General features: G+C 40.1%; 1 protein-coding gene across 1 annotated transcript in view; it reads left to right on the forward strand.

The window, feature by feature from the left end:
• UVRAG (UV radiation resistance associated) overlaps positions 1-26631 on the forward strand; it is a 161972-nt gene that overhangs the window by 20303 nt on the left and 115038 nt on the right. The window contains 5 exon segments of the mRNA XM_038403606.2: positions 249-366; positions 3319-3353; positions 8240-8401; positions 10198-10272; positions 23075-23160. Coding sequence (XP_038259534.2) covers positions 249-366; positions 3319-3353; positions 8240-8401; positions 10198-10272; positions 23075-23160 — 476 coding nt within the window.

A 26631-nucleotide genomic window follows, 5' to 3' on the forward strand; every position in this document is an offset into this window, starting at 1 on the left:
GTTCGTTCCATCTAGCCAATCCATATCTGCTATTTTGTACATTTGTCTTCATAGCTAGTTGAACTGGTTTTTCTAGCAAAATGGAGTCTTTTTTTTTTAAGAATACTTTTTTTGATGTCTAAACAGGCCCATATTAGCAGCTTTCTCCTAGAATAAAGCAGCTATCCACAAACAAAAAACCATAAATTGAATGTACAGTTTTAACTCCTGCTCCTCAATGTCCTTTTTTTTTTTTTTTTATATTTTAGCGGCGGCTTCGTCACCTACGGAATATTGCTGCACGTAACATTGTTAATAGAAATGGTTATCGCCTTCTGGATACCTACTTCACTCTTCACTTGTGTGATAACACTAAGATATGTAAAGGTAAGGGCCTATTGTCAACATTTGTCACGTAACTCCATCTTCCTCTTCAAACTACATTGATGCTCCTTGTTCAATTTTTTTGAAGTTCATTCTATCTTGAATTTTTGTTTCCTGGTGACTTGGTACCATTAAAACTCATTTGTATTTTCAGATGAGCTAAAGATAAACAATGAGAGCTTTTGCATTTTCTTCATTTTCCATTGGCAGATAGACCCAACTATCAGTCTTGCAGCTGTCAAGCTGAGTGAGTTGTATGCTTAGACTACACCAGTACCACTAGCTGGGCTACTAGCAAAATAGGTACCTTTATATATAAAGCAGCTAGTACCTGCACAATGGAGCACTGCCTCTCTAAATTTGTTCAGATTAGGGCTTCAAGGTTTGGTCTTCTCTGACTCTGTGCCGCTGATGTGCCCCACACTATTTGCCTCGTGCATTGATAGGCAGCTGAAAGATCAGCAGCAGGCAGGCTCAGTCAAACTGAACAAACTCTTGAACAAACATTCCATTTCTCCTACATCTGACCTAGCAGCTACTGCATCCCAGGAACAGGCACAATCTATCTTAAATTCTTCTAAGATGCTTATCACCATAGATTCATAGATACTAAGGTCAGAAGGGACCACTCTGATCATCTAGTCCGACCTCCTGCACAGCGCAGGCCACAGAAAGTCACCCACCACTCCTATGAAAAACCTCACCCATGTCTGAGCTATTGAAGTCCTCAAATCATGGTTCAAAACTTCAAGGAGCAGAGAAGCCTCCCTCCAGTCAACCATGCCCCATGCTACAGAGGAAGGCAAAAAAACCTCCAGGGCCTCTCCAATCTGCCCTGGAGGAAAACTCCCTCCTGACCCCAAACATGGCAATCAGCCAAACCCTGAGCACATGGGCAAGATTCACCAGCCAGATACCCAGGAAAGAATTTTCTATAGTAAATCAGATCCCATCCATCTAATATCCCATCTCAGGGGATTTGGCCTATTTACCCTGAATATTTAAAGATCAATTACTTACCAAAATCCCATTATCCCATCATACCATCTCCTCCATAAACTTATCGAGTAGAATCTTAAAACCAGATAGATCTTTTGCCCCCACTGCTTCCCTTGGAAGGTTATTCCAAAACTTCACTCCTCTGATGGTTAAAAACCTTCGTCTGATTTCAAGTCTAAACTTCCTGGTGGCCAGTTTATACCCATTTGTTCTTGTGTCCACATTGGTGCTGAGCTTAAATAATTCCTCTCCCTCTCCTATATTTATCCCTCTGATATATTTATAGAGAGCAATCATATCTCCCCTCAACCTTCTTTTAGTTAGGCTAAACAAGCCAAGCTCCTTAAGTCTCCTTTCATAAGACAAGTTTTCCATTCCTCGGATCATCCTAGTAGCCCTTCTCTGTACCTGCTCCAGTTTGAATTCATCCTTTTTAAACATGGGAGACCAGAACTGCACACAGTATTCTAGGTGAGGTCTCACCAGTGCCTTGTATAACGGTACTAAAACCTCCTTATCCCTACTGGAAATGCCTCTCCTGATGCATCCCAAAACCGCATTAGCTTTTTTCACAGCCATATCACACTGGCAGCTCATAGTCATCCTATGATCAACCAATACTCCAAGGTCCTTCTCCTCTTCCGTTACTTCTAATTGATGCGTCCCCAACTTATAACTAAAATTCTTGTTATTAATCCCTAAATGCATAACCTTACACTTCTCACTATTAAATTTCATCCTATTACTATTACTCCAGTTTACAAGGTCATCCAGATCCTCCTGTATAATATCCCGATCCTTCTCCGAATTGGCAATACCTCCCAGCTTTGTATCATCTGCAAACTTTATTAGCACACTCCCACTTTTGTGCCAAGGTCAGTAACAAAAAGATTAAATAAGATTGGTCCCAAAACCGATCCCTGAGGAACTCCACTGGTAACCTCCCTCCAACCTGACAGTTCGCCTTTCAGTAGGACCCGTTGCAGTCTCCCCTTTAACCAATTCCTTATCCACCTTCTGATGTTCATATTGATCCCCATCTTCTCCAATTTAACTAATAATTCCCCATGTGGCACGGTATCAAATGCCTTACTGAAATCTAGGTAAATTAGATCCACTGCATTTCCTTTATCTAAAAAATCTGTTACTTTTTCAAAAAAGGAGATTAGGTTGGTTTGGCACGATCTACCTTTTGTAAAACCATGTTGTATTTTGTCCCATTTACCATTGACTTCAATGTCCTTAACTAATTTCTCCTTCAAAATTTTTTCCAGGACTTTGCATACTACAGATGTCAAACTAACTGGCCTGTAGTTACCTGGATCACTTTTTTTTCCTTTCTTAAAAATAGGAACTATATTAGCAATTCTCCAATCATTCGGTACTATTCCTGAGTTTACAGATTCATTAAAAATTCTTGCTAATGGGCTTGCAATTTCAGGTGCCAATTCCTTTAATATTCTTGGATGAAGATTATCTGGGCCCCCCGATTTAGTCCCATTAAGCTGTTTCAGTTTTGCTTCTACCTCTGATATGGTAATGGTAACTAAGCTCCAGACAACAGTTGTGGAATACTGAGTCTCTAAATGGCAATGTTTGCTTAGTTTTGCCTGTTCCTGATGAACATGTTTGGATGTTGGGTTTTTTCTCCATCTATTGGTCCTTGCCTTCTACTTCAAGCTACAGGTGGAGAAATTGGATGACAAAGTGCCATTAGTGAGGGGAAAAAAACTGGTCTTTAGATCTGAACGTTGGCAAGCTCTCTTTGATCTCTTTTTAGGTAGAGTTTGATTCAGTTTTTACTAGAACTAATGCATCAGTTACCTTTGCATAGAATATACTTCTAGGAGTGGTTTTACAAAACAGTTCCCATTTAAAAAAATAAGTATTTGTACTGTAGCATAAATATTGATATGGGCTGAATTTCTCTACTCACTTAATTCTTTTCCCTCCTAGAATTTTATAGGAGTGAAGTGATCAAGAACTCCCTGGTAAGTTGATTTAATATTGGTGATCTTGAATAGAAACCCTTGTGCTTCACTTTTATCTCAATGTGTAGGCTTACTTAATACTGAAATATTGCAGTTAGCTTGTAGTAAAACTTCTGAAATGGTCTTTTCTTCCATTTTCCGGACACAATGACTGTACTAGTATAGCTGGATCTTATTGTCCACTCCTGAAGGGTCATGTCCTTAGGGGGTAAAAGTGGCAATGTTTTGGATTAATGAAAACCTGAATCTCCCTGAGGGAGATGTTATCAACTTAATGTCATGTAAATCTGAATTCTCCAACTACTGTTTTAACTACTGTTAAAAGTATCACCTACAATTACTAACTGGAAGGTCTCTTTTGTTCGTTGTCCATTTGACAATATTGTGTATAGTCAGTTTAATCGTTGCATGTGTTGGCAACAGAGGAAAGCAACATTTCAAAACAACAAGACCCCAGAACATGACACATGCATCTGTAAATCCACAGAAACTGATAAAAGGGATTCGGGGCAGGTGTAGTATATAAAACTACTACTAACTCGCTTCTTAAAACTTTCAAGTTGTACCTTTAAAGTCTAACGTTGCAGCTGACACTCTTGGGTGGGAGAAACCTAGCAGCTGAACAAAACAGTTGGGAGAAGGGTGAGATCATCTTTGAAGACACAATTTCAACCTCAAACAGGAGTTGTGGTTATGGTAGTGGGAGGGAGTCAAGGAAATCTTGCTTGTTGTGAATCGAGGCAAAGAACTTTTTTTGCCTTTCCTTTAGGTTTAGAGCAACAAAGCACCCAGTAACATGTTTTGGGTAAACTTTTTTCTTATGTAGCCACCCATTTAAGGTAGTTTTATTTAAATAAAAAATGGTTGTGCATTTTTAATTGAATTTCCATCCAAACAGAGCTTGATATCGTTGCAAGCAAAAAAATTACCAATCTAGTAAGTAAAAACCGGTGACTGATGCATTTCTTAACATAACAAATGTTAAAAAAAATAAATATACATCTAAGTTATGCGATATAATTTTTGAAGATTGTGTTGAGATATAGTGTATCCTCCTGGATAGCAAAATCCACCAAATTTAGTGTAAAGGTTGTATTTAGTTGCAGAACAACATGTTTTAATGGCTTCTAACAAACGAGAATCAACACTTCTTAAGAAAATAACTCAAGTACAAATGCAAAACATGATTAAAATGATTTAGGTCAAGGCTCCCTGCTTGCTGATTTAATCGTGATTAAAATGGTGATTTATATCACTTTTTTTAATCTAAATGAATCCAGCCTACTCCACACCCCAACACTACCCTTCCCAGCATCAATGGAGAGAAGGAGAGCTTCTCCCAAGAAAATTGTTTCTAGCCCTGGTACCTGGGTAATGGGGACATCTCTCATATCAGCCTCAGAGTAGTGTGGGGTTTTCTGCAGTTCAAGTCCTGAAGTCCTTACTACTGAAGATTTTGTTATACTCTAGCACTGAGGTAGCTCTACCATTACTAGGAATGCTGGCAACATTAAAAAGACTAACACTAGGCTGCCCTATCATGTCACAGTAGCAGAGAAGGTGCTCTGTGTATACTCTACTAACACTTCTTCTGGTGCTAGCAACAACATAACTGCACTGGTTAGAGAGTGGAGATAAAAACCAGATAGATGCGGCTGGTGGCTTGGCACCTATTTTCTTATTGCTTCCAAATATGGATGGCTATTGCGGGTCTTGCTATTTATATCCTTTGGTCAGGCTGGTATTGTTATCTGACTACTACTAAAGTGTTAAAGCTCTAAGAAAATAGTGCACCTGAAATGTAACTGTGTGCATAAGCATGGTGCTGCCTATCTAGTCTATGCAGCTATGGAGAATCAACTTTAAGTGTGATGTGTCCAGTCCTACTAATCAGCGTCCAGTGTGTGAGCTAGAGGCCTCAAATGCACTTCTGGTAGCTGTATCTCAGAATATGAAGGAGATTCTTCTCTTCATCCCTTCCCCTCTCCCTCTAAAGATGATCCTTGACCCAAAGGTTGGTGAGGAGTAATGCTGTGAACAATTGCTTCCTCTGATAGGAGGGCTTCCTTGAATACTTGTCTGTTCTTCCTTGTACTAGGCATGAGGTACAGGGAGAAGGGGAGGAAATAAACTTATTACCACTTATCAGCAGGTCACAATTCTATGCAATGTTTAGAACAGGCTTCTCTTGGACAAGTGATTGTCCCACTCTCCCTCTGGGGTATCTTGGTTATAATTTCCCAGAATGAGTCTCGTAAAGGAAAGCATGTCACACCTTCGATAGCTTTGGGAAAGAAAATATCAAATTCTTGTGCTCATTCCAAGTCCTCTTCAAATGTGTGGCAATCTCTAGAAGCTGAGTTACTGAATAGCAGTAACAATTCAACAAATTACCAATATAAAACATTGCTCAAAAAAATTCGTAATTGATGGAACTAAACAAAACACACTCTAGGCTAATTCACTTTCGTGTGTACGTTTTTTCCACTCTGTTCCCATGTTCAAAGCTTTACAAAATTTATTCTGTTTAAAAGCTGAAAAGGGTAAATTATCTGACTATGTAAATTATTTAGCAGATGGCTACAGTACTAGCCTGACTCAGTTTTCACTTTCTGGAAGAGCTAGTTGCAGAGGTGGTACCTACAGTGCTAGGTATTGTTGGTATTGCATGAACTCAACAATCAAATGTTTTTAATGGGAAACTGTCATGATGCCTAGACTCAAAACTTGACCTACTTTTTCAGATAGCCGTAAGCAAAGTCCATAAACTATTGTTTCCCCTCTTCCAGATGTCACAAAACATACAAGTATAATTATTATTCTTCCTTCCTTCCTTGCCTTTAAAGCCAACTTGCATATAAAACCCAGCAGCCTAACACTTACAACTAATGCCACAGATGCAAATATGAATAGGAGGGAAGAATGTAGCTTAATAAATTCCAGTTAGGCTTTAACAGTGAGTTCAAAATAACTTTGAAAACCTAGTTATCTTGATGCTGATGAATTAAAAAAATAAATTCTAAAAATCTGAGCTGTAGAGCTTCTGAATGGAGTTTTTTAGTACTGCTGGCAAACTGTATTGGAAGGACTAGAGCTGTTGCAAATTTTTATATAACATTCTTGTAGTATAGGTGGTAATTAGGGAATATCTGTGTTGTGTGGAAATATGGTCACTACTTTCAAGAGCTTACAGTTTAAGAAACTTGGGTCCTAGAAACTGAGAATTAAAATTGTGTTATGTGCTAACAGTCTGTAGTGGCTTCAGTGTATCCTAAAGCTTATAAACAAGTATCTGATCCTGCAATCCTTCCTCTTGCAAATATTCTGTACTCAATGAGTACTTTTATTGATTTCAGTGGTACTTGCATATGGGCTACAGGACTCAGCCCTCAGAGGCTGAAAATGTTGGTGGTTAGACAAGTTTCAGATATTTTTCCAAAGAGATGTAAGTCTCTCTCTTATAGAGTATTAGGGAAAACATAGGTGCTGAAGTAGCATAAGTCAGATTTCTTATCTGTGCACCACTTTGCTGTGAAGTCCAAAGATCTGTTACCTTTCTGGAGGTTTAAATTCAGTCTGTGTGCTGAAGTTGGACTTTAGCATATGATGGTTTGCTAGCAAACTGGGGGAGCTATCCAGCAGGGTTTGAAGACCTTCTGAAGTCAGGAGACCGTGAGCACATATTTGAAGATCTGCTGATTTGATCCACCTCCCCCAATTGTCCAAACCTGTTGGTTTTTTCCCTGGGACCTTTTTTATAACTAGAATTCTGTTGTATTTAGTCTGAAATGGAAACTTTAATTATAAAGTAGGGGTCTATCCAAAGAAAAACAAGGTTAAATGATGCAATCCCTATTAGCAGTGCTGCAAACGTTAAAGTAGCACATTTTAGTAAGTTTCTGTATAACTGCCAAGTACTCTACCAGTATTTAATTTCCTGTTATGATGGTAGCCAGCAATAGACATATAAAAATCTCTTTTTCTTGCTAGGAAAAATTCAAGAGGTGAGTAAGGGAACAGGGACTTCTGTTAAACTTACAGAAGGAAATAGATACCCTTTGGAGTCTTCTCACTCTGACCTATTTAATCACTAGTATGCCTGTTTAAACTTGCAGCATGTTATGACTATTTTTCATAATTTCTTAAATATAGTGGTACCATGATTCAAAATTCTTGAGACACTTGAAACCTTCTCTAGATTTAGAGAAATTAGTTCATCAGGATTTTAAGTCTGTTCTTTGTCAAATGCTAAGGTCTGGACTTTTCTCCAAACCTCTAGAATGAAGAGAGCTCAGAAGGTAGGAGCACTCAGGGCTTGCTGTCAGCATTGCAGAACTTGAGGGGTGAAGAGGAATAGGAACAAACCCCCGTTAATAGTTAAACCAAATTCAGTTAATGAGAAGTAAATCTGTGTTAATATTAACTACAGCTCTTTTTTAGAAGCCAAATGTTAAAATGGAGTATGGAACACGATCTTCACGATACTCCCATTTTCTAAAAATACTAGTATTTGTATTTCTTGAAAAAGTGCCTGTTGTGGCAAAAGGCAATTAATGAAGTAATTTCCTGGTGTCTCATAATGGAAGGAAGTAGTAGTTGGTCTGAAAGCCTGCAGGCTTTTGCAGCAGCAGATGGAAATGGGAGCCAAACTAGGAATCTTGATCAGGAAAATTGTGAATAATGAAGGAGCAGAGTCTCTCATGGCTTGAACCTTCTCATGTGTAACTTTGTAGAACGTTGATCTTGCAGGGTATTACTTCAGTTGTTGCAGTCTGGAAGTTTGACATAAATACTTGGCCTCTTTAAATTTAAACACACTGTATGTTAAACTGAAATAACACCAAAGAACGTTGTTGTTCCTACATCTCTATTGTACTTATCAACAGAATCCAACATGGAGGAGTCTTGACTTTGGAATAATGCCTGATCGCCTCGATACATCTGTGTCATGTTTTTTGGTGAGGATCTGGGGTGGCAAGAAAGAGCTCTATCAGCTATTGATCGAATGGAAAGTCAGTCTAGATGGACTGAAATACTTGGGTCAGCAGGTAAAATAAAAGCATGTTTCCTCAATTTGTGGATTAAGTAGCTAAAAGTCTTTTTCTTAAACAGAGTTGTAAGATCAAGGCTACAAACAGACTGAAGGAAGGTAAATGATAAAATGTAATAAACACCATCTTAATTTTGGAATTAAACTAATTACAAAGGGACTGCTAATATGGGAAGCTCTACCCATTGCAAAGATCTTAACTTTAATATATCATGCCCGTCCAGATTATGTAATGTTGTGAAATTTCTTGGATTAAAGTTGCTTTAGCTACTTGAGCTTTTTAATAACAATAGTAGCCCCAAGTGAGAAACAGTATATGACGTTATTACTGTTGTTGTATGTGATCAGTTTATTTTCTTTAGTTTCTCTAATTGGACTGTACTAATACTACTAGAATGCCAACAATTCCCTTGGCATAAAACAGTCTTCAATCCAATTACAGATTTAAGAAACCAAGAGGATGGTGTTAACCTTGGAACCTTTTCCCCCATTCTTCTCTAGTCCTGGGAAATCACTTCTTTGACATGGGTTTAGTTCAGCAGTTCTCAAACTGTGGGTTGGATCCCCAAAGTGGGTCAGGACCCCATTTTAATGGGGTTGCCAGGGCTGGCATTACACTTGCTGGGGCCTGGGCCCCAAGCCCCACCACCCAGGTCCGAAGAGCCCCAGGTGCTGGGGCTCAGGTTACAGACCCCCCTCCTGGGGCTTAAGCTCTTGGGCTTCTGCTTTGTCCACGCAGGGCAGTGGGGCTCAGGCTTCAGTCCCCCCTCCTGGGGTCATGTAGTAATTTTTCTTGTCAGAAGGGGGTTACGTGGCAATGAAATTTGAGAACCCCTGGTTAGTATTTATGGGTCTTATTCTTTTTATGGAACAAATGGAATCTTTGGTTATGATTTTACATAAATGCTAGTCGTTAACATTAGTTTTAATTTCATTTTCTTTAAACTTGTAACTGAAGTAAAAGGGAGATACTTAGAGAGCCGTAACTCATGAAACAAATGCAAGGTGTCCATTGTAATTACAGTAGGTTGACACTTTGTTTTAAATAAAGTTTCTTAGATAAGTGTCCTGCCCTGGTCTCTCTTGCTGTTTGAGTTCATTGTTCTAAAATGAATCCACAGCTTTAAAAGATGGAAATACTTTGAAATGTCAATTATTTATAAAATAGGCTTGTAATGAAAAAGCATTTGTTGGATCCAATACTTGCTGTGTAGAACATGAATTGCAGTGTTCAGTTTCATTTTATTGCACCAACACTCATATATACTCTAACATTACCATTTTTGTTTAGAAGTAACCTTGCCCCCTCAGCTAACACACTTAATGTAGGACCAGTTTTGTGTTCAGACATAAACAAAAAAGAATGATTTATCTAACTGTGCATTATCTGCTGCAAACTGGCTCCTTTATAAGTGAGCTGTCTGAATGAGCTATTTCCTCGATCTTCCTATTATTGCTCTACTTCTGGCTCTAGGAAAGAAGACGACTTGTTTATCTGATACTGTAAGTAGTTGTAGGTGCTATATAGTGGTTAAGGCAAATATTAAATTTTTATTTTGCATTTTGGAAGATGGACATGTATCACTGAACATATTGGCCATTTCCTGTTTAGAGGTGTGAAAGTCAAGCGTGTTCTCTACAGTAATAGTTCAGTTCCTCATTGACAAGGTTCACATACTATTAGCACTAGAAAGAAGACCTGAAAAGGGGAGTCATAAAAATAGCAATTAATATTAAACTTGATTGCACGTAAACTAAGTTGACCCTAATATCATTGGTGTGTTTTTTTTACAGATACATGCTCGAAACCCAAATGAAATAATTTTTGGGTTGAATGATGGCTATTATGGAGCTTCATTTGAACAGAAGGTACGAATACCTAATATTTATGCAAATTATGTAGTAATGATAATCGCAGGTTGTAATTTAAATTCTGTTGGCATAGACCAGCATTTTCAAGGTTGGGTGCCTACTGTAAGCACCTAAATAACTGGATGTTGTGGGTGCTCAGCATCTCTTAAAAAATTGGGCCACTTAAATTGCCTCACTTTCAAGGGTGCTGAACCTTTCCTACTTTTGTTTAGGTGCCTAACTTTAGGCACCCAAGCTTCCAAATTTTTGACAGTTTTTACTGTCCTCTTCATTTAACCTGTCTCTCTGAGGATCCATGTTGCAGTTTCCATCTTTGCTTTCCCAATAAGTTTAATGGAACTAGTTGTAGCCAGTCACTGGCTAGTAAATGACTAAAAGGGTCACTGTTCAATGAAACAAGTTAACCTCTTTCTCTCTACAAAAGCAAAGTGCCGCAGATAGCACACTCCTAATCCTTGCCAACTTGGATAACTGGATGAGTAGTAACCTCATGAACCTTGTAACTGATACCTGCAATCCCCCATGATTCAAGCCTGACCCCAGACATACAGTACCTTCCCTCTTAACTTGTGTAAATTTGATTTTAAACATTAACTTTAATAAAATTTTTAAAACTGAACTTTGGTTATCTTAATGGCTGTGCAGAGCACAAATGCTAGATTAATGAGATTTCATGCAGTTACACAATGTTAAATGCTTACTTTTAAAATTGGTAGGCCCAGTATTTGATCTAGATATTTAAAAAAAGAAAAAAAAAAAAAAATTTCCAGAGTGTCTAATGTGTTTAGCTGCCCAAAAATGCTTGTTTTCATCTTTGAATACTATGGTTTTTAATCAGTCAGAACTCATGACCACTGACTGACCAATCAGTCGGCACCAAAATGAAATCTGCTTCAAGTGGCTATTAATCATGAAGGATTACTTTAGTTTTAAAATACCTTGAGTGGTTGTGTATTTCAAAACACTTAATGACCAGATACACTAATGCTAAAATTAAATCCCCCATCTTCCAGTCATTTACATTAAGCGCTATAGCTCTTCCACCCCCTTCTTTGAATGATTTCCTCTTTCATGTCTCCTTATTTTAATCCTCTTTTTTCTAGCTAATACAAGGCAAGCAGAATAGTCAGCACTTTGACCCTGACCACACTATAGTTGAAGCTGTGTTAGCAAAAGACATGTATGAATGTAACTATAGCATTTTCTAAGCACTGACAGGGTACAAGAGCCATACCTTGCAACTGAAACACAGCTTGCCCCAAAGAGCTTGCAACCAAAACACATCATTGTATGCAGTTGGCTCTGGGAAGCCAACAGAAGTAAATGGCTTTTCGAAATACGGCTATTGACTTGCTGCTTGTGATTATCTCGGAGATGAGACTTCGTGAGGAATATGAATAAAGGCTAGTGTCTTTAAGGTCTAGAATCTGGCTGATTATTCCATGCTTTGGCGAAGCCTCAAAAATGGCAAGGAGATGACTGAGAAGCACGCAAGTGGGGCATACAGGCTGTTACATGGTGGTGGTTTCACTGAGCAATGTGGACATGTCCCCCCCCCCCCCCCCCCACCGCTATGACTGTTAGTGTACTACAAGCATAACACCAGTATCCCTCAGTTATGCTGGATACCTGTAAGTTTCCAGATGGAAATTCAGGACTCTGGTTTTTGTTTGTTTTAAAAGAGCCCTAAAGGGTTTGGTAATAGGCTAGTTATGAGGCTGCCTCTCATGCTATCCTTCCTTTTAGCTACCATCAGTCACTGACTGACTGAAGTCAACTTGACTGAACTCAGTGGTCTACCAGAACCTGAATTTAACTCTTCTGGACATGATGCAAAACTCATCTTTTGCTCCTGGCAAGGAGAGTGTCTGAAGTGTTGGAATTTTATTTGGGTTTGGCACTTCAGTCTTACAGTATCATGGAAGAATGAGCAATATACCACGTAACATTTTATAAGGGTGCATAAAGCATAGATGCACCTGTTATCTTTATAAATTGAAACTGAATTAGAAAATTTAGGCTTAAACAATCGAAAAGAAGAGAATACAAGTTTTAATAAAGCTGAGTCTAGGCCGGGGCCTACTAGCAAAATCTCTTACAAGAAATAATTTTTTCAAGGCCTAATGAGGGAGACACGGATTGGGGGATTTGTAATGTTTGTGTTAGAGGAGATCCTTAGTCTCTATCTGTAACTGGGACCTCCAGCAACAGTAAAATGCAATATGGCGCAGGAATAATCAAATCCTGTTGAGGAGCTTGCATATTGTACTTTGAGGTGCTTAGACATAAAGGTTGTAGTTCGTTGACAGAATCCGTTTCTCTCATTCTCAGTTTGATTTCTACCTTACTGAACGAGATTCTTGGAGTCCTAGAACAAAATACAACACATCTCAATATAACTCTAGTTTCCAGTTTTAAATCTTGTTCTGAGATGCTGGCCATAAACTAATATATGCAGTACTGACACAGCACTGAATGCTAATTTAAAAAAACAATTCTGAGGATCTTTGCCATCCCCTCACCATTGTCTGCTATCATGACAGTAATGGGAAGTTGATGGCTGTTATATGGCAACCATCAAATGGCAACCATCAAAATGGAACCAGACTGCTGGCACAGAAAATAAGGTGGTAGAGGACTTTTTAAATTAAAGCACATGATTTAGGCAGAGACATCCATTAGGGATGAATTTATTAAAGGGGCAACTCTATGTCCTAGTATAGCAGATAGGAAAGAAGTTATTGAAGTACAGGTAGGAGCTAGTGATGAATGGTCAAATGTGAGAGTTCCATGCAAGCATAACACATGAAAGCCAGCAACTAAATATTGACAAAATGTACAATTGTTTATATACTAATGCACAAAGTTTAAATGCTAAGATGAGTAAATGCCAGGCATTAAATGAGGATATTGATATAAACATCTCAGAAATTTGGTGGAATGAGGATAATCAATGGGACATGGTAGTAGCAGGGTACAAAAGACATAAGAATGACAATTTAGGTCTCACTGTTAAGGGAGAGGTACTAGGTTATAAAAGCATAGTCAAAGTGAAACTCTTAAATGAATCAAACTGTACTATAGAGTCTCTGTGGATAGAAATTACATGCTTGAATAATAGTATTAGCAATACGCATATACTGACAACCACCTGACTGCATGGTAACAGTGACTATGAAATGCTGAGAGGCTACAAAACCAGAAAATGTAATAATGGGTGATTTCAACTATCCTCATATTGACTGGGTAAATGTCCCCTTAGGGCAAGATGCAGAGAGATAATGTCTAGACACCATAAATAACTGCTTTTTGGAGCAGTCATCCTAGAACCCACAATTGCCTGGAGAGGCAATTCTTGATTTAGTCCTCAATGGAGCACAAGATCTTGTCTAAGAAGTAACGATATGGTCACTATTACCCAGCAATTCAGCTAATCTAACTACATTTACCATCCTTGTAGGGGGAAAATACTAATACTCTTCTTCCCCCCCTTAACTCTTAAAAAGGGAAGCTACCCAGGAATGAGGATGCTAGTTAGATGGAAGTTATAAGGAGCAGTCACAAGGGTAAAATGCCTGCAACCAGCATGGAGAGTACTAAACACTATAATAGAGGCTCAGACCAAATGTATCAGAAAAGACAGTAGGACTAGCAAAAGAATGCCACCATGGCTAAAAAGCAGAGTAATGGAGGTCATTAGAGGCAAAAAGCCAACTTTTTTTTTAATTTGAAAGTCTGAACCTAATGAGGAAAATAGGGAGGAGCACAAACTCTGGCAAGTGAAATGTAAAAGTACAAGACAGGCCAAGGAAGAAATTGAGAAGCAACTTGCTAAAAGATGCAAAAACTAAGTGGCAGGATATCTGCTGAACAGGCAGTAGGACCCCTAAACAATGAGGATGTTAAAGGAGGAAGAAAAGACCATTGCAGAGATGGTAAATTATGGAGTTAGTTTGACATAAGGCATCTTGCGTCGACCTCGTTGTCTGTGTCGGTATCTACACTACAGGCTTGCTCCCGCTGATGTACATGTCCTACTACATGGACAGAACTCCACCTCCATGAGAGGCGAAGGGCTTACATCGGTGTAGTTAGGGTGATGCAGTGTCTGTGTAGATGCTGCACTACTTACTTCAGCTGTTGCCTGTCATTCTTGTCAATTTCACAATTAGATCAGATGAACTGCTGGAGCCATGAAAATGACAAGGGCAGCCACGGGGGCTCCCTGCTCTGAGCCAGGCGCTCCTGTTGAGGACGTGCACTGCTGACAGAAGGAGAGTAGTGTGGACATGAAAAAGTCTGTAATTACTGCAGTGGTTGTAATTTGACCTAACGTTGGTTGACTTAAGTTTGTAGAGCAAACTTTCTTTGCATTTGTTTTTCACTGCAGGGGATGTGGGGAAGGTAAGCACATCAGAGCTGTTCTTTTGAACAACAAATCCGAATTGCTGTCCCAAACTGATGGGTCAATAGAAGAGGTTTTGGAACAAAAAGGTGATAGTTGGTACAGTGTACTTGGATTTTCACAAAGACTTTGATAAGGTTCCTCAACAAAGGCTCTAAGAAAACTAAGTCCCCATAGGATAACAGGGAACATCCTCTCATGGTCCAGTACAGTAGAACCCCATTTATCTGATCTAATTGGGACTGGGGTCAGATCTGCTAATCAAAAATTTGGATAATCTGGACAATGGGAAAGTGTGAGGCTATAGTGCCATCTAGTGGCCAAAGGACAGATCACCTGCTTCTGGACCTGTGTGTGCTGGTTGTTTGGCTACTATGGATAATAGAGGGTCAGATAAACTGGGTTCTACTGTAACTAATTGAAAGATGGGTAACAGGGTAAAAATAAATGGTCAGTTTTCACAGAGAAGAACAGCGTTCTCTCTCAAGGACCTGTCCTGTTTAACATATTCATTAATGATCTTGAACAGGGTGAACTGCAAAGTTTGCAGATGATACAAAATTATTCAAGATAGTTGAGTCCAAAGGAGACTCCAAGGAGTTACAGCGATCTTCCAAAGCTAGGTGACTGGGCAACAAAATGGCAGATAATATTCAGCATTGATAAATGCAAAGGAATGCATCTGGGGGGGGGGGAATAATACCAAATATGTATACAATAACAGCTAATTTAGAACCTACCATCCAAGAAAGATCTTGGAGTCACTGTGGATAGATTGCTGCTGCATGGTGAATGGAAGTTTTCACTAGACACAAGTATGTTAAGAACCATTAGGAAAGGGATAGAAAATAAGACTGAAAAAATCATAATGCCAGTATATAAAACCATGGTGAGCCCACATTAAATCCTGTGTCCAGTTCTGGTCATCAAATCTCAAAATGAACATAGTGGAACTGAGAGGTTCAGAGAAGGACAACAAAGATGATCAAGGGTATAGAATATCTTTCATACCAGGAGAGACTAAAAAGAATAGAGCTGGTCAGCTTAGACAAGAGATGACGCGGCGGGGGGGGGGGGGGGGGGAATGTTTGATAGGTCTAAAAAATCATGAACGGGGTGGAAAAAGTGAATGGAGAAGTTCTGTTTACAGTACAAAAACCTGGGATCACCTGATGAAATTAATAAGCAGCAGGTTGACTACAAACAAGAAGTGCTTTCTCACATAGGCACATCTAACTTGTGGAGCTTGTTTCTATGGAATGTTGTTGTGATGGGTTCCCCCAAGGGTGTCACCTGGAACTGGGGTACCACTGAGCCCTCTGACCCACCAGCGTGTACACTGTACTGCTGTGACCAAACTATAAAGCCCTCCAGCCTGCACTTTTACCAGCATACATACAGGTAAGGGCACACCCAGCTGCAGTTACAAGCAGGATCTCTGACCAGCCCCTGCATGGGAAGGCTACTCCCAGCTCCTCAGTCATGCACCCCCTCTGGAGTATAAACCCAAAATTATACTGTCTTGCGCTGCACAGGGAACTGTACAGCCTAAGCTCATAAAATTCACGCCCTCCCTCAATGTGGAGAGGAATACGCAACAGCCTCTTGCCCCTGAGTTATGATTCCCACACACTTCACTCCAACTCACTGGTTTAGATAAAGCAAAACCAAGATTAATTATAAATGATAAATTTTATACTAACTAGATTGGATATGAATAGCAGATTCTCACCTAAGAAACGATACGAGCAGGCTGCAGATTCTTAAGGGGCAAGCTGCACTTGCTTTGCAGCTTGGAATCCCCAGGTGTTTTGTTTCACAAGCTAAAATCGCTTTAGCCTGGGTCCAGCGGTTTCCCCCAGTTCAGACTTTGTTTCTCGGGTGTTTCCAGGAGTTGTCTTGTGTGGGGAGTGAAGAACCCCAGATTGTCACTCCTTGCCCTATATAGCTTTTGCATATGGCAGGAACCCTTGGTTCCCATGCTGGTCAGTGGAAAAACACTGACATCCAAGATGGATTCTAGAGACATGGTCTCGTCACATGTCTTTGTAGAGTCATAGCTGCCATTACTCTATAGTGTTCTCAGGAAGGCTCCCTAGGCGAGAGATAAGCTTTTCCTAAGGCCTACTGCTTTTTCCTAATGGCCCATTGCCCAGAATAGGCCCTTCCCTACCCACTATCTAGACTGAAAGCATCTTGTCCAGTGGGTGTTACTCAGGTGTAACTACATTTGACATGCAGATACATAGTCAATATTCCTAACTTCATATACAAAAATGATACCTGCATACAAATAGAATCGTATTCAGAAAATCATAACTTTTCCAATGACACCTCACATGACTTATCTTGCATAACATATATTATAATTGTCATAATCATATCTTAATATCACTGCAAAGAATATGGGTGCAGTGTCACAGTTCTGATGCCCCAAAGTATAGCTGGGATCAAAAAAGAACTGGATAAGTATATGGAGGTTCATCATTGGCAATTTGCCGAGATGGTCAGGGGCACAACCCTATGCTTGGGCAACCCTAAACCTCTGATTACCAGAAGCCAGGAGTGGAAGACTGGCAGATCACTCCATAATTGTCCTGTTTCGTTAATTTGTCCTGAAGCTCTTGTACAGACCACTGCCAGAGTCAAGATACTGGGCAAGATGGACAGTGCTCTGACCCAGTATGGCAGTTCTTGTATTCTTATTTAATAACCAGAAATAGTTTTGTGTATTTGTTGCTACTCCAAATAAACATCTTAACCCACTTCAGATTCAAAAAGTAAAGTACACATCCTGGTCTCAAATAGTTTCCTGCTATATCGAGTAGATTAGTAAAAAGAAATTTAATTCTGGCAAATTTACTAGGTTACAGATACAGTGGTGATGCCACAGCATATCCAAACTAAGTATTGGTTTTCCTGTGGTGACTGTTAATTTGTTTTCATTGTCAGGAAGGCTGCCTTGATGTGGCTGGGACTTGACACATTACTGATCTGTAGCCAACCAGAGGCGCTCATACCATCATGACCCCCCCTTTTTTTTTAATGGAATAGCTCTTTGAAAGCATAACATGGAAAAAAGCTTACATGGCTATACAAAGCTAACACTGTCTAAACAGCAAACGTGATATAGCAGTTCCAGAGTATATGGTGCCCAGGTGGTTATAAATTAAAGTCCACTAACTTGGAAAAAATTCCAAATGAGCATGCACTCATTTGGAACCATACTTGCTGCATGACTGGGTAAAGCATTGCAATTGCTGTTTTGGAGCTTCCAAGCCCTTGCATCTTTAAGACAGAAGAATAGTCTTGCAAAATTCCCATCTGTGTTCTGCACACTTAATTCCTAGCTGCCACCTCTCCTGTAAAGGAGTGACGTTAAAGGACATGCACTACACGGACTAATCTTGGTAGTTTATCTGGGATGATTGGCTGGTCCCAAGCAGTCATCCTCGTGCCAGTGATCGTGCATCCATTTCTTAATAATGTCCAAAGGCTCTGTTTTCATTAACATCCAGTAGACTGATGATTGACTTTATCAACTTGGTTTGACAGTTTCCCATGAAAGAAATGTTATCTTACTAATCTGTACCTTTTGACTTCTCAGGGAAGTATTTGGTTCATCTCCCTTTTTGGAAACAAAGAAGCTTTGTTCTTAAGGTTTTTTTCCCCCGTAATCTCCAGTTTCTTCTGTTTTGTGACAATGGGCAGTAGGTTGATGGAAGAAAAAGGTTTTGGGGAAGACTTAAAAAGCTCCTCTCTGGTCCCCCTCAATTCTGTGCCTAAGGGATATTCTTTTAACTGTTAATCCTAGCATCCCAGTCACTGCTGGGGGTGTGAATTCAAAACATGAGCCTCCAACACTGCTGTTCTGCCTGAGACCACCATGCAGCTTTCTCACTCGTCCTCAGGACATAAGAACCCCTAGAATTCTGTGGTCCCCCTTTTCTTGTGGTGTTTGGAGTACAGATTTTATTTCCCTGCATCTGCAGCAACCCTCTCAGCCACTCGGCAAAGGAGTCTTATGATGTGCTCTGAGTGGGGTTTTTGCTCCCTCCTTGCTAAAACCACCAAGGCCTTGTTGTCTATGCTGCCACTTTTCAGCACTTCGACTTTCTCACTCAGGGGTGTGAAAAAACACCCTCCCCGCCCGAGCGCTGCAAGTTTCAGTGCGGTAAAGTGGTGGTGTAGACAGTGCACCAGCACTGGGAGCTACTCCCCTCATGGGGGGGTGGTTTGTTTTGTTTGTTTGTTTTTTACAGCGACTGTACAGCCGCGACTATGCTGCCACGTTAAAGCGTTGCCATGGCAGCACTTTAATGTCGTTAGTGAAGACATACCCTTAGCCTCCATAGTCAAGTGCTTATTAGATCTTCCTTTCTCACTTCTCCAGGCTGGCTGGGATCCCTGTAGCTTCTGCGCCTCCTGCAGTAGCTTGTCCTCTGCTCTGTCTTCCATATTAGTAACAGCAGAGTGCTTCCCCATCTCTCCCTTGGACTTACCCAGTGTCGTAGTAGGAGACAAAGATCTGAGCCTCATGGCCAGAAAGTTGATTGGAGTAGGTTCTTAGAAGGGTTTCCCTCTTGATGCTGTTAACTTCTGGTTATAGCATCTGCAAAACCTTGAACAGTGTTTACTGTGGGTCTACTTGACCCTCTCTCTTCCTATGTGCATGTAGTTATTTAACACTTTCTAGTTGTTCATTTGTAGGCAGTTTCTTGTCCTGGTTCAGAAATTACAGATGCAGGCCATATCAACTCTCTAGGGACCAGTTAGTGGGAAGATGAAGGGAGCGGGAGTCTTGGGTTCCACTTCCCTGCTTTTCCAGATCCTTTCCCTTTAAACTGTTTACAGTTGCTTCTTGTCAACAAGACAGTCTCGTGTCCTGCAGGAACACCTTTTAAGAAGCCTTTCTGCATCTACCAGTTGTAAGAGCAGCCTTTTTAGTGGCCATTTTATTGACTTGCTGGTGTCTCTGAAGGGAAGAAAACACAGGGTTTATATTGCACTTGGTAACTTGAAACCCTTTTACTGTGGCCCAAAGGTCACCCTATCTTCTAGGACATGTTCTGTGCAGTGATAGGCTTTCAGTCCCATGACACAAGCAGGCAGACAAGACACCACATTCCCTATTGAAGGGTCACATCACTCTCTCCCCTCTGCAAGGAGAGGGACTGAAGCCACAACTTCACAGACATGTAAGGTGATCGCTTGTTTCTTTCCCTGCTTGTTCATCAACCTTTATCAGGTCGACCTTGACTGCTCTAAGAAGGTGAATCTATCAAAATGTGTTCTAGACTGCCTCTCCAGAAAATCAGTTGTCCCTGATCTAACAGCATAACTTTCTGTGCCCAGTGCCAGTATCTAATATTGCAGTAGAATGGAAGAGGGGAGACCCTCAACAATGGGAAAACTACTCTCTGACAACTGAGGTTGGAGTTCCTTCTTATTTTCAGTGTGCATCCCTCCTTTTCTCTCCATAGTTTGATTCATAGTTTTCTCTGCATAGTTTGCACAGTAGTACGAGGGTACAAAATATATTGGAAGGACAAAACAGGTCGTGCTGGTGGGGGAGTGGCACTATATGTGAAAAAACATAGACTCAAATGAAGTAAAAATTTTAAATGAATCAAACTGTACCATAGAATATCTATGGATAGTAATTTCATGTGATTCCGTGCCCTAATAATAAGATGGCAGTAGGGATATATTACCGACCACCTGACCAGGGATGGTGATGGTGACTGTGACATGCTCAGGGAGATTAGAGAGGCTGTTAAAATAAAAAACTTAATAATGAGGGATATCAGCTATCCCCATATTGACTGGGTACATGTCACCTCAGGATGGGATGCAGAGATGAAGTTTCTTGACACCTTAAATGACTGCTTCTTAGAGCAGCTAGTCCTGGAACCCACAAGAGGAGAGGCAATTCTTGATTTAGTCCTAAGTGGAGCACAGGATGTGGTCCAAGAGGTGAGTATAGCTGTACCGCTTGGTAATAGTGACCATAATGTAATTAAATTTAACATCCCTGTGGCGGGGAAAACACCACAGCAGCCCAGCACTGTAGCTTTTAATTTTAGAAAGGGGGACTACGCAAAAATGAGGACATTAAACAGAAACTAAAAAGTACAGCGCAAAACGTGAAATCTGTTTTTTGCATACAGCTGTTTGCCAGAAGCTGGGAATGGGTGACAGAGGATGGATCACTTGATGATTACCTGTTCTGTTCATTCCTCTGGGATACCTGACATTGGCCACTTTTGGAAGACAGGATACTGGGCTAGATGGACCTTTGGTCTGAGCCAATATGGTCATTCTTAGTTCTTTATGCAAACAGTTTGAGAGGTGGGAAGGTGAAGTTAGCCTTCGTATACCCTCTCATTCTTCCTTTGGCAGTTTGCTTTCTGGCAGGTGGCACCATCTGTAGCAGGATGGGAGAAGAGGAGGGACTGACATATTGATGAGTATTTTTCCCTTTCTGAAATTACTATTCACCCTCTTCCACTGCCTTGGGGGAGAGACAGGGCTGTTTGCCCTAATCTACTTCACTCTTCTAAAGAACAACTTTGTGTTTCCACGCCCTACCTTTAAACCCTACATGTGTGAGACCAAACAAGGCCCATTTCTCAGCATGAGCTGTTGATGATCCAGCTGCAATGTCTTGCAAATTTCCTTAATCTTGCAATGACATTCAGGTGGTGAAGTCTTGCTTTAGTATCTTTCCAGAAGATGGGTCCTACAAATCAAACTCCTAACATATCAGAAAGAAATGGTTTCTCCCTTTTTGAGAAGTGGCCAGATGATGATTGGTATTGGTTTTCTAGTATTAGAATGGCATATTTGCTATATTGTCATGATCAAGAGCAAGCAGTTCCATAGTGTATGCAAGAAAAACATAGTTTAAATGGGAAAGGGGGAAAACTTGCTACTGAATTGCCCCTGGGAGATCTAACTGTACAGCAAAAGACCTCTAAATGCTGTAGTATTAGCTAAGCCCCACAACAGCCCTCTCAGACAGGTAAAGGATGTTTAGGTAGGATTACTTCACTCACATTAAAGTGCAGTTATGTCTGTGGTGAAAGCAATAGCTGTTTTAAATTTATGGTGTGTGATTAAAGTGAAGAAAATTACTATATCCTTCTGAAACTCTTCCAGGGACCTGGTGAAATTCTAACACTGGTAAATGCCTGTATTTTTTCATAGAATTGTAGGACTGGAAAGGACCTTGAGAGATCTTCTAGTCCAGTCCCCTGCATTCATGGCAGAACTAAGTGTTATCTAGACCATCCCTGACAGGTGTTTGTCTAACCTGCTCTTAAAAATCTCCAATGACAGAGATTCCACAACTTCCGTAGGTAATTTATTCCAGTGCTTAACTACCCCAACAGTTAGGAAGTTTTTTCTTAATGTTCAACCTAAAACCTTCCTTGCTGCAATTTATTCCCATTGCTTCTTGTTTTATCCTCAGACGTTAAGAACAGTTTTTCTCCATCCTACTTCAAGTTGGTACTTGAAAACTATTATGTCCCCTCTGTCTTCTCTTCTCCAGCCTAAAGAGCCATCAAATCTTTAGTGACCACACATGTCTAGGCCTCTTGTCCTACGTCTTGTCTCTAGCAGCACATCAGACATTGTATTAGCGCTGACTGGGAAGGAAGAGTTCCAGAGTTCTTACACTTCCTAGGGGCGTATCTGTCAAAGTATGGCACCTCCCTGATACAGACTAGTTTGAGATCTAACAAAATTGCAGCACAAGATAATGCGACAGCTCCTTCCTGCCATCCCTTGTGCAGACCTTGGCCATAGTCTTTTGTGTTCTGGTCAAAACTTGTGGGAAACTTCTCCAGGGATACCTTGCTCATCCCAAGGAATATATGAATCTCTGAAGGGTGTTTTATGGAGTGGATAAACTAACTTTCTAATTACCATTTACTGAGAGCCTATTAGTGTTGCATGTCTGAGGGCAGATTCTTGAATGCATTGTGCCTTGCAGAAAGTCTGTGTTCAAAACTGTTTGAAACTGGGGAGTTTCAGCAGAGTTACATTTTGAATCCTTGAGTCTGAGTAGACAACATTAGGCAGCTCATGCTAAATGGGGTTAAAGATGTGCTAAATAAAATAAAATGGAATACTAAACACTGCTAATAACTTAATGCACAAATGCTTAGCTGTTAGATTTACAGCAGGGTCATAACTTGTCTCATGCTGCCGTCACTACTTTTCTAAGAACTAAATTGCTTTTCTTTGGTGCTTTTGAGGTTTTTTTAAATTGTGATATACAGTGTTCTTTAAATGCACAGGCAAAGTTGTGTGGTCCCAGGCATACATTAGTTTTATCAGAAAATTTACTTTTTTTTTTTAAAAGTGATTTCCTTTCTTTGCCTTAAGGATCACTCGGGCACCCAGAGGAGTAGTCTTCTCCAGGTCGATCAGAACTGTGTCCGTAACTCATATGATGTCTTCTCATTGCTTAGGTAAGACTTTTTAGAATATTGCTGTATATGTTTTTAACTTGCTTGGTGTATGACGAAATATATATATCTTAAAACGAGAACTGTTTCTAGATTGCTAATCGTTCCTTTTGGGAAACTTCTAAATGGTGAAATTTAACCAATGGCAGCAATGCAGGAGCGCTAGTGTCAACAGGGCACGTATTTCTCTACCATGGTATGGGGGGGGGGTAAAGTACGAAGGGCTTGGATGATCCCGTAGTCAGAACAAAACTAGCAGTGTAGTTCTTGGATTCTTCTAATCAACCACTGAGTGTGGCTACCTTGGGCCAGCTAAGGCCCTGTCCTTCATTATGATCTGTGTGGACAGAACACACTGCTTGTGGAAGTGCCCCATTGACTGCAGAGACTCTGTGCAGGCACAACAATATACCTATGCAAATCACAATGCAGGGTTGTGACTTAATTTACCATTGTATGCTTTAATTCCAACCGGGAAAAAGTTCAGGTCAACTGGGAGCTGAACGTTGTTGGGCTGACTCGGATACAATATTTTGAGAACTTTTTGGTGTGTTAGGTTACACTCCTCTACAATGCTATCACTTAAATAGTGAGTGTAGCCTGAATTTGAGATGCTTGTATAGAAAGTTAGTTATAACACTTCCTGTAATTCTTATCTAGGAAGGTGTTGAACTTCAGATCTAGAGTAATCATAATATCCGTGTCACAGGGGCAACCCTTGATAAAGAGCTATATATTTAAAAAACTTGAAAACTAAATTTGTTAATTTCTTTAGTTGTAGACATCTAATCCATTTAGTAATCTTACCAGGAGGTGTCACTGTTACCTTTAAGAAATGTCAATAATATATTATCCTATAGTACAAAAGAGATAGGAGTTTAGCTGACTCTAGTTCACTTATTCAGAAGCAAAACTATGAGCACTCTTAAATTAAACTTGCTGTTCCTGGATTCTGTAAAACAATATATGAAAGCAAAAGCTGCATTCTGAAATTGTCTCTAATTGTAGTAGAAAATGTGCAAGGTGCATACTGTGCAGTCTCCAACCTACTTTGAGAAGCTATTAGAGACTAATAGAAAAAGCACCTTTTATAGCACCTTCACTGAAATAAAACTACGTATTTAAAAGGAACTGAGACAGTATGTGGTAGTCATCCTGATCACTCTGCGTATGTGTGGTACCCATTTTCCCCATTCTTTTCCATAATATAAATTTGTAATTGCAGTGCATTGAGGTTTTGGGGTGTTTATCATAGTATAAATTATTCAGTAATGAATACGAATGGCCTGAAGTCTTGTTCTGTCCTGGCTAGTCTCTAGGTATGGGCCTGATTGTGCAAGTGTCTGAATGCACATGACTCAAAACTCTCTTTAAGATTAGGGTGGTGTGTTCCCCCCCCCCCCCAGGACCCTCTAAGCTGTCGGTTGGTCAATCACAAGTACAGAGTGAGAACTTGAACTTGTGGCACCTTAGAGACTAACAAATTTATTTGAGCATAAACTTTCGTGAGCTACAGCTTTGAAGTGAGCTGTAGCTCACAAAAGCTTATACTCAAATAAATTTTAGTCTCTCTAAGGTGCCACAAGTCCTCCTTTTCTTTTTGCGAATACAGACTAACACGGCTGCTACTCTAGAACTTGAACTGAATTGCTTCATTTTATTGAAGGAATTCTGACTCATTTTCCGGTCTTTGGGGGGGTGGTTTTTGCTGCTGTGTGCCTCCTACTTCCCCTAAAAGTTTCCTACATGGTGGCTGCAGGTGGTGGTGCGTGCTATCATTAATTGCAAAGCAGCTTCCATTCTTTTTTCAAGTATGCCTTTCAGAACCTCCTGGAAGTGATGTTCTTCATGCTTGGTCTTTGCCTGCTGTTGAAATAGTTTTTCTGGAAAGTCTGCAGAACTTCTTGCAGTTTAGGAGTTGCACTTCTTTTAAAGCAAGTAATTTAAACAGCTGAGCTCTAAAACTTCAAGCTTGTTATGTAAATAAGCCCTAATGAAAAGTATGTGCTTGGCTACATTTGTGTGGTTTTTTTTAAACTAATTAGTGTTTGTGAACTGTAGAAAACCCATTTAAAGTGTTAGCTGAATGTTTAAGGTGGAGCTGCAGCACGTGTGTCCAGATGCTTAATTCCAGATATTTACAAGCTCAGCTACTGAAGCAGGTGAAAGAGCTTGTAAGTGGACAGATAGCTCAGATAGCAGGGGTTGGCAACCTGTGGCATGCAAGCCAATTTTTACTGGCATGCTGCTGCTAGCAGGGGTCCCGGCTGTCGGCCCCGCTCAGCCCGCTGCTGCCCTGTGTGAACGGAACCCCAGACTGCCAGTGGGCTGAGCGGGGCCGGCAGCCAGGACCCGCTCAGACCGGCAGGTAAACAGGGCTCTGCTCCTGGCCTGGGTCTAGCGCTCTGCAGCCCTTATCAAAAATTATACTGCAATTTTTAGTGTAAAATTAGCTTAAAAATTGTGTATTACAATAATTGTTAAATATGTAATAAATACATAGGTTTGATGAAACAAAGTAGTTGTGCTTAATTTGTGTGTTCGATTTACCTTCTAAAAAAATCTCGCATGTCTTGCACCCCCAGAAAGGGCATCTCGCACCCCCAGGGGGTGTGTGCACCCCAGGTTAAGAACCACTGCACTAAACTGATAAGATCAGCATTTTAATTTAATTTTAAATGAAGCTTCTTAAACATGTTAAAAACCTTTGTTTACTTTACATACAACAATAGTTTAGTTATATAATATAGACTTAGAGAGAGAGACCTTCTAAAAACGTTAAAATGTTGTACCGGCACGTGAGACCTTAAATTAGAGTGAATAAATGAAGACTTGGCACACCACTTCTGAAAGGTTGCTGACCCCTGCTCTAGAGTAAGATGTTTCCAGCACCTTTTGTAACTTCATAAAAAATTTTGCTTTGAGGGCAAAAGGGTAAGATCCAAAGACAAACATTGCAGAGCTAATAAGCTGTTCAAGCCAAATAGGGGATGTTTTCTCCTTTTTTTAAAACAATGAGCAAAAAATGTTTAAAGACATGAAATTAAGCACCCAATATTGAAAATTCCAAAAGATTTTTCCCCTGGAGTGTTAATTCTGCCACACTATGCACGTACGTGGTATTGGCTATTCTTTTAATTGTTATTGGTAAGGTTTCATGAGCCTTAAAATCTTCAGTATGTACCTGGTATTAGTTGGTGTGCTACAGAAAGCAAGCGGTAAAGTGCATTATTGTATACCCTGACACACTGAATTAGCAGTGTGACTGAGCTAACATTAAAGCAGCAACTTCTGGCATCTCTTGACCAGAGTGCCATATTTTGTAACCTTATTGTAGGGTTAATGTTTTAATATTGAGTTGCATTTTAAAAGTAGGTTTCAGAGTAGCAGCCGTGTTTAGTCTGTATTCGCAAAAAGAAAAGGAGGACTTGTGGCACCTTAGAGACTAACAAATTTATTTGAGCATAAGCTTTC

Source organism: Dermochelys coriacea, chromosome 1 (genome assembly GCF_009764565.3).
Source record: "Dermochelys coriacea isolate rDerCor1 chromosome 1, rDerCor1.pri.v4, whole genome shotgun sequence".
Classification (NCBI taxonomy): Eukaryota; Metazoa; Chordata; order Testudines; family Dermochelyidae; genus Dermochelys; species Dermochelys coriacea.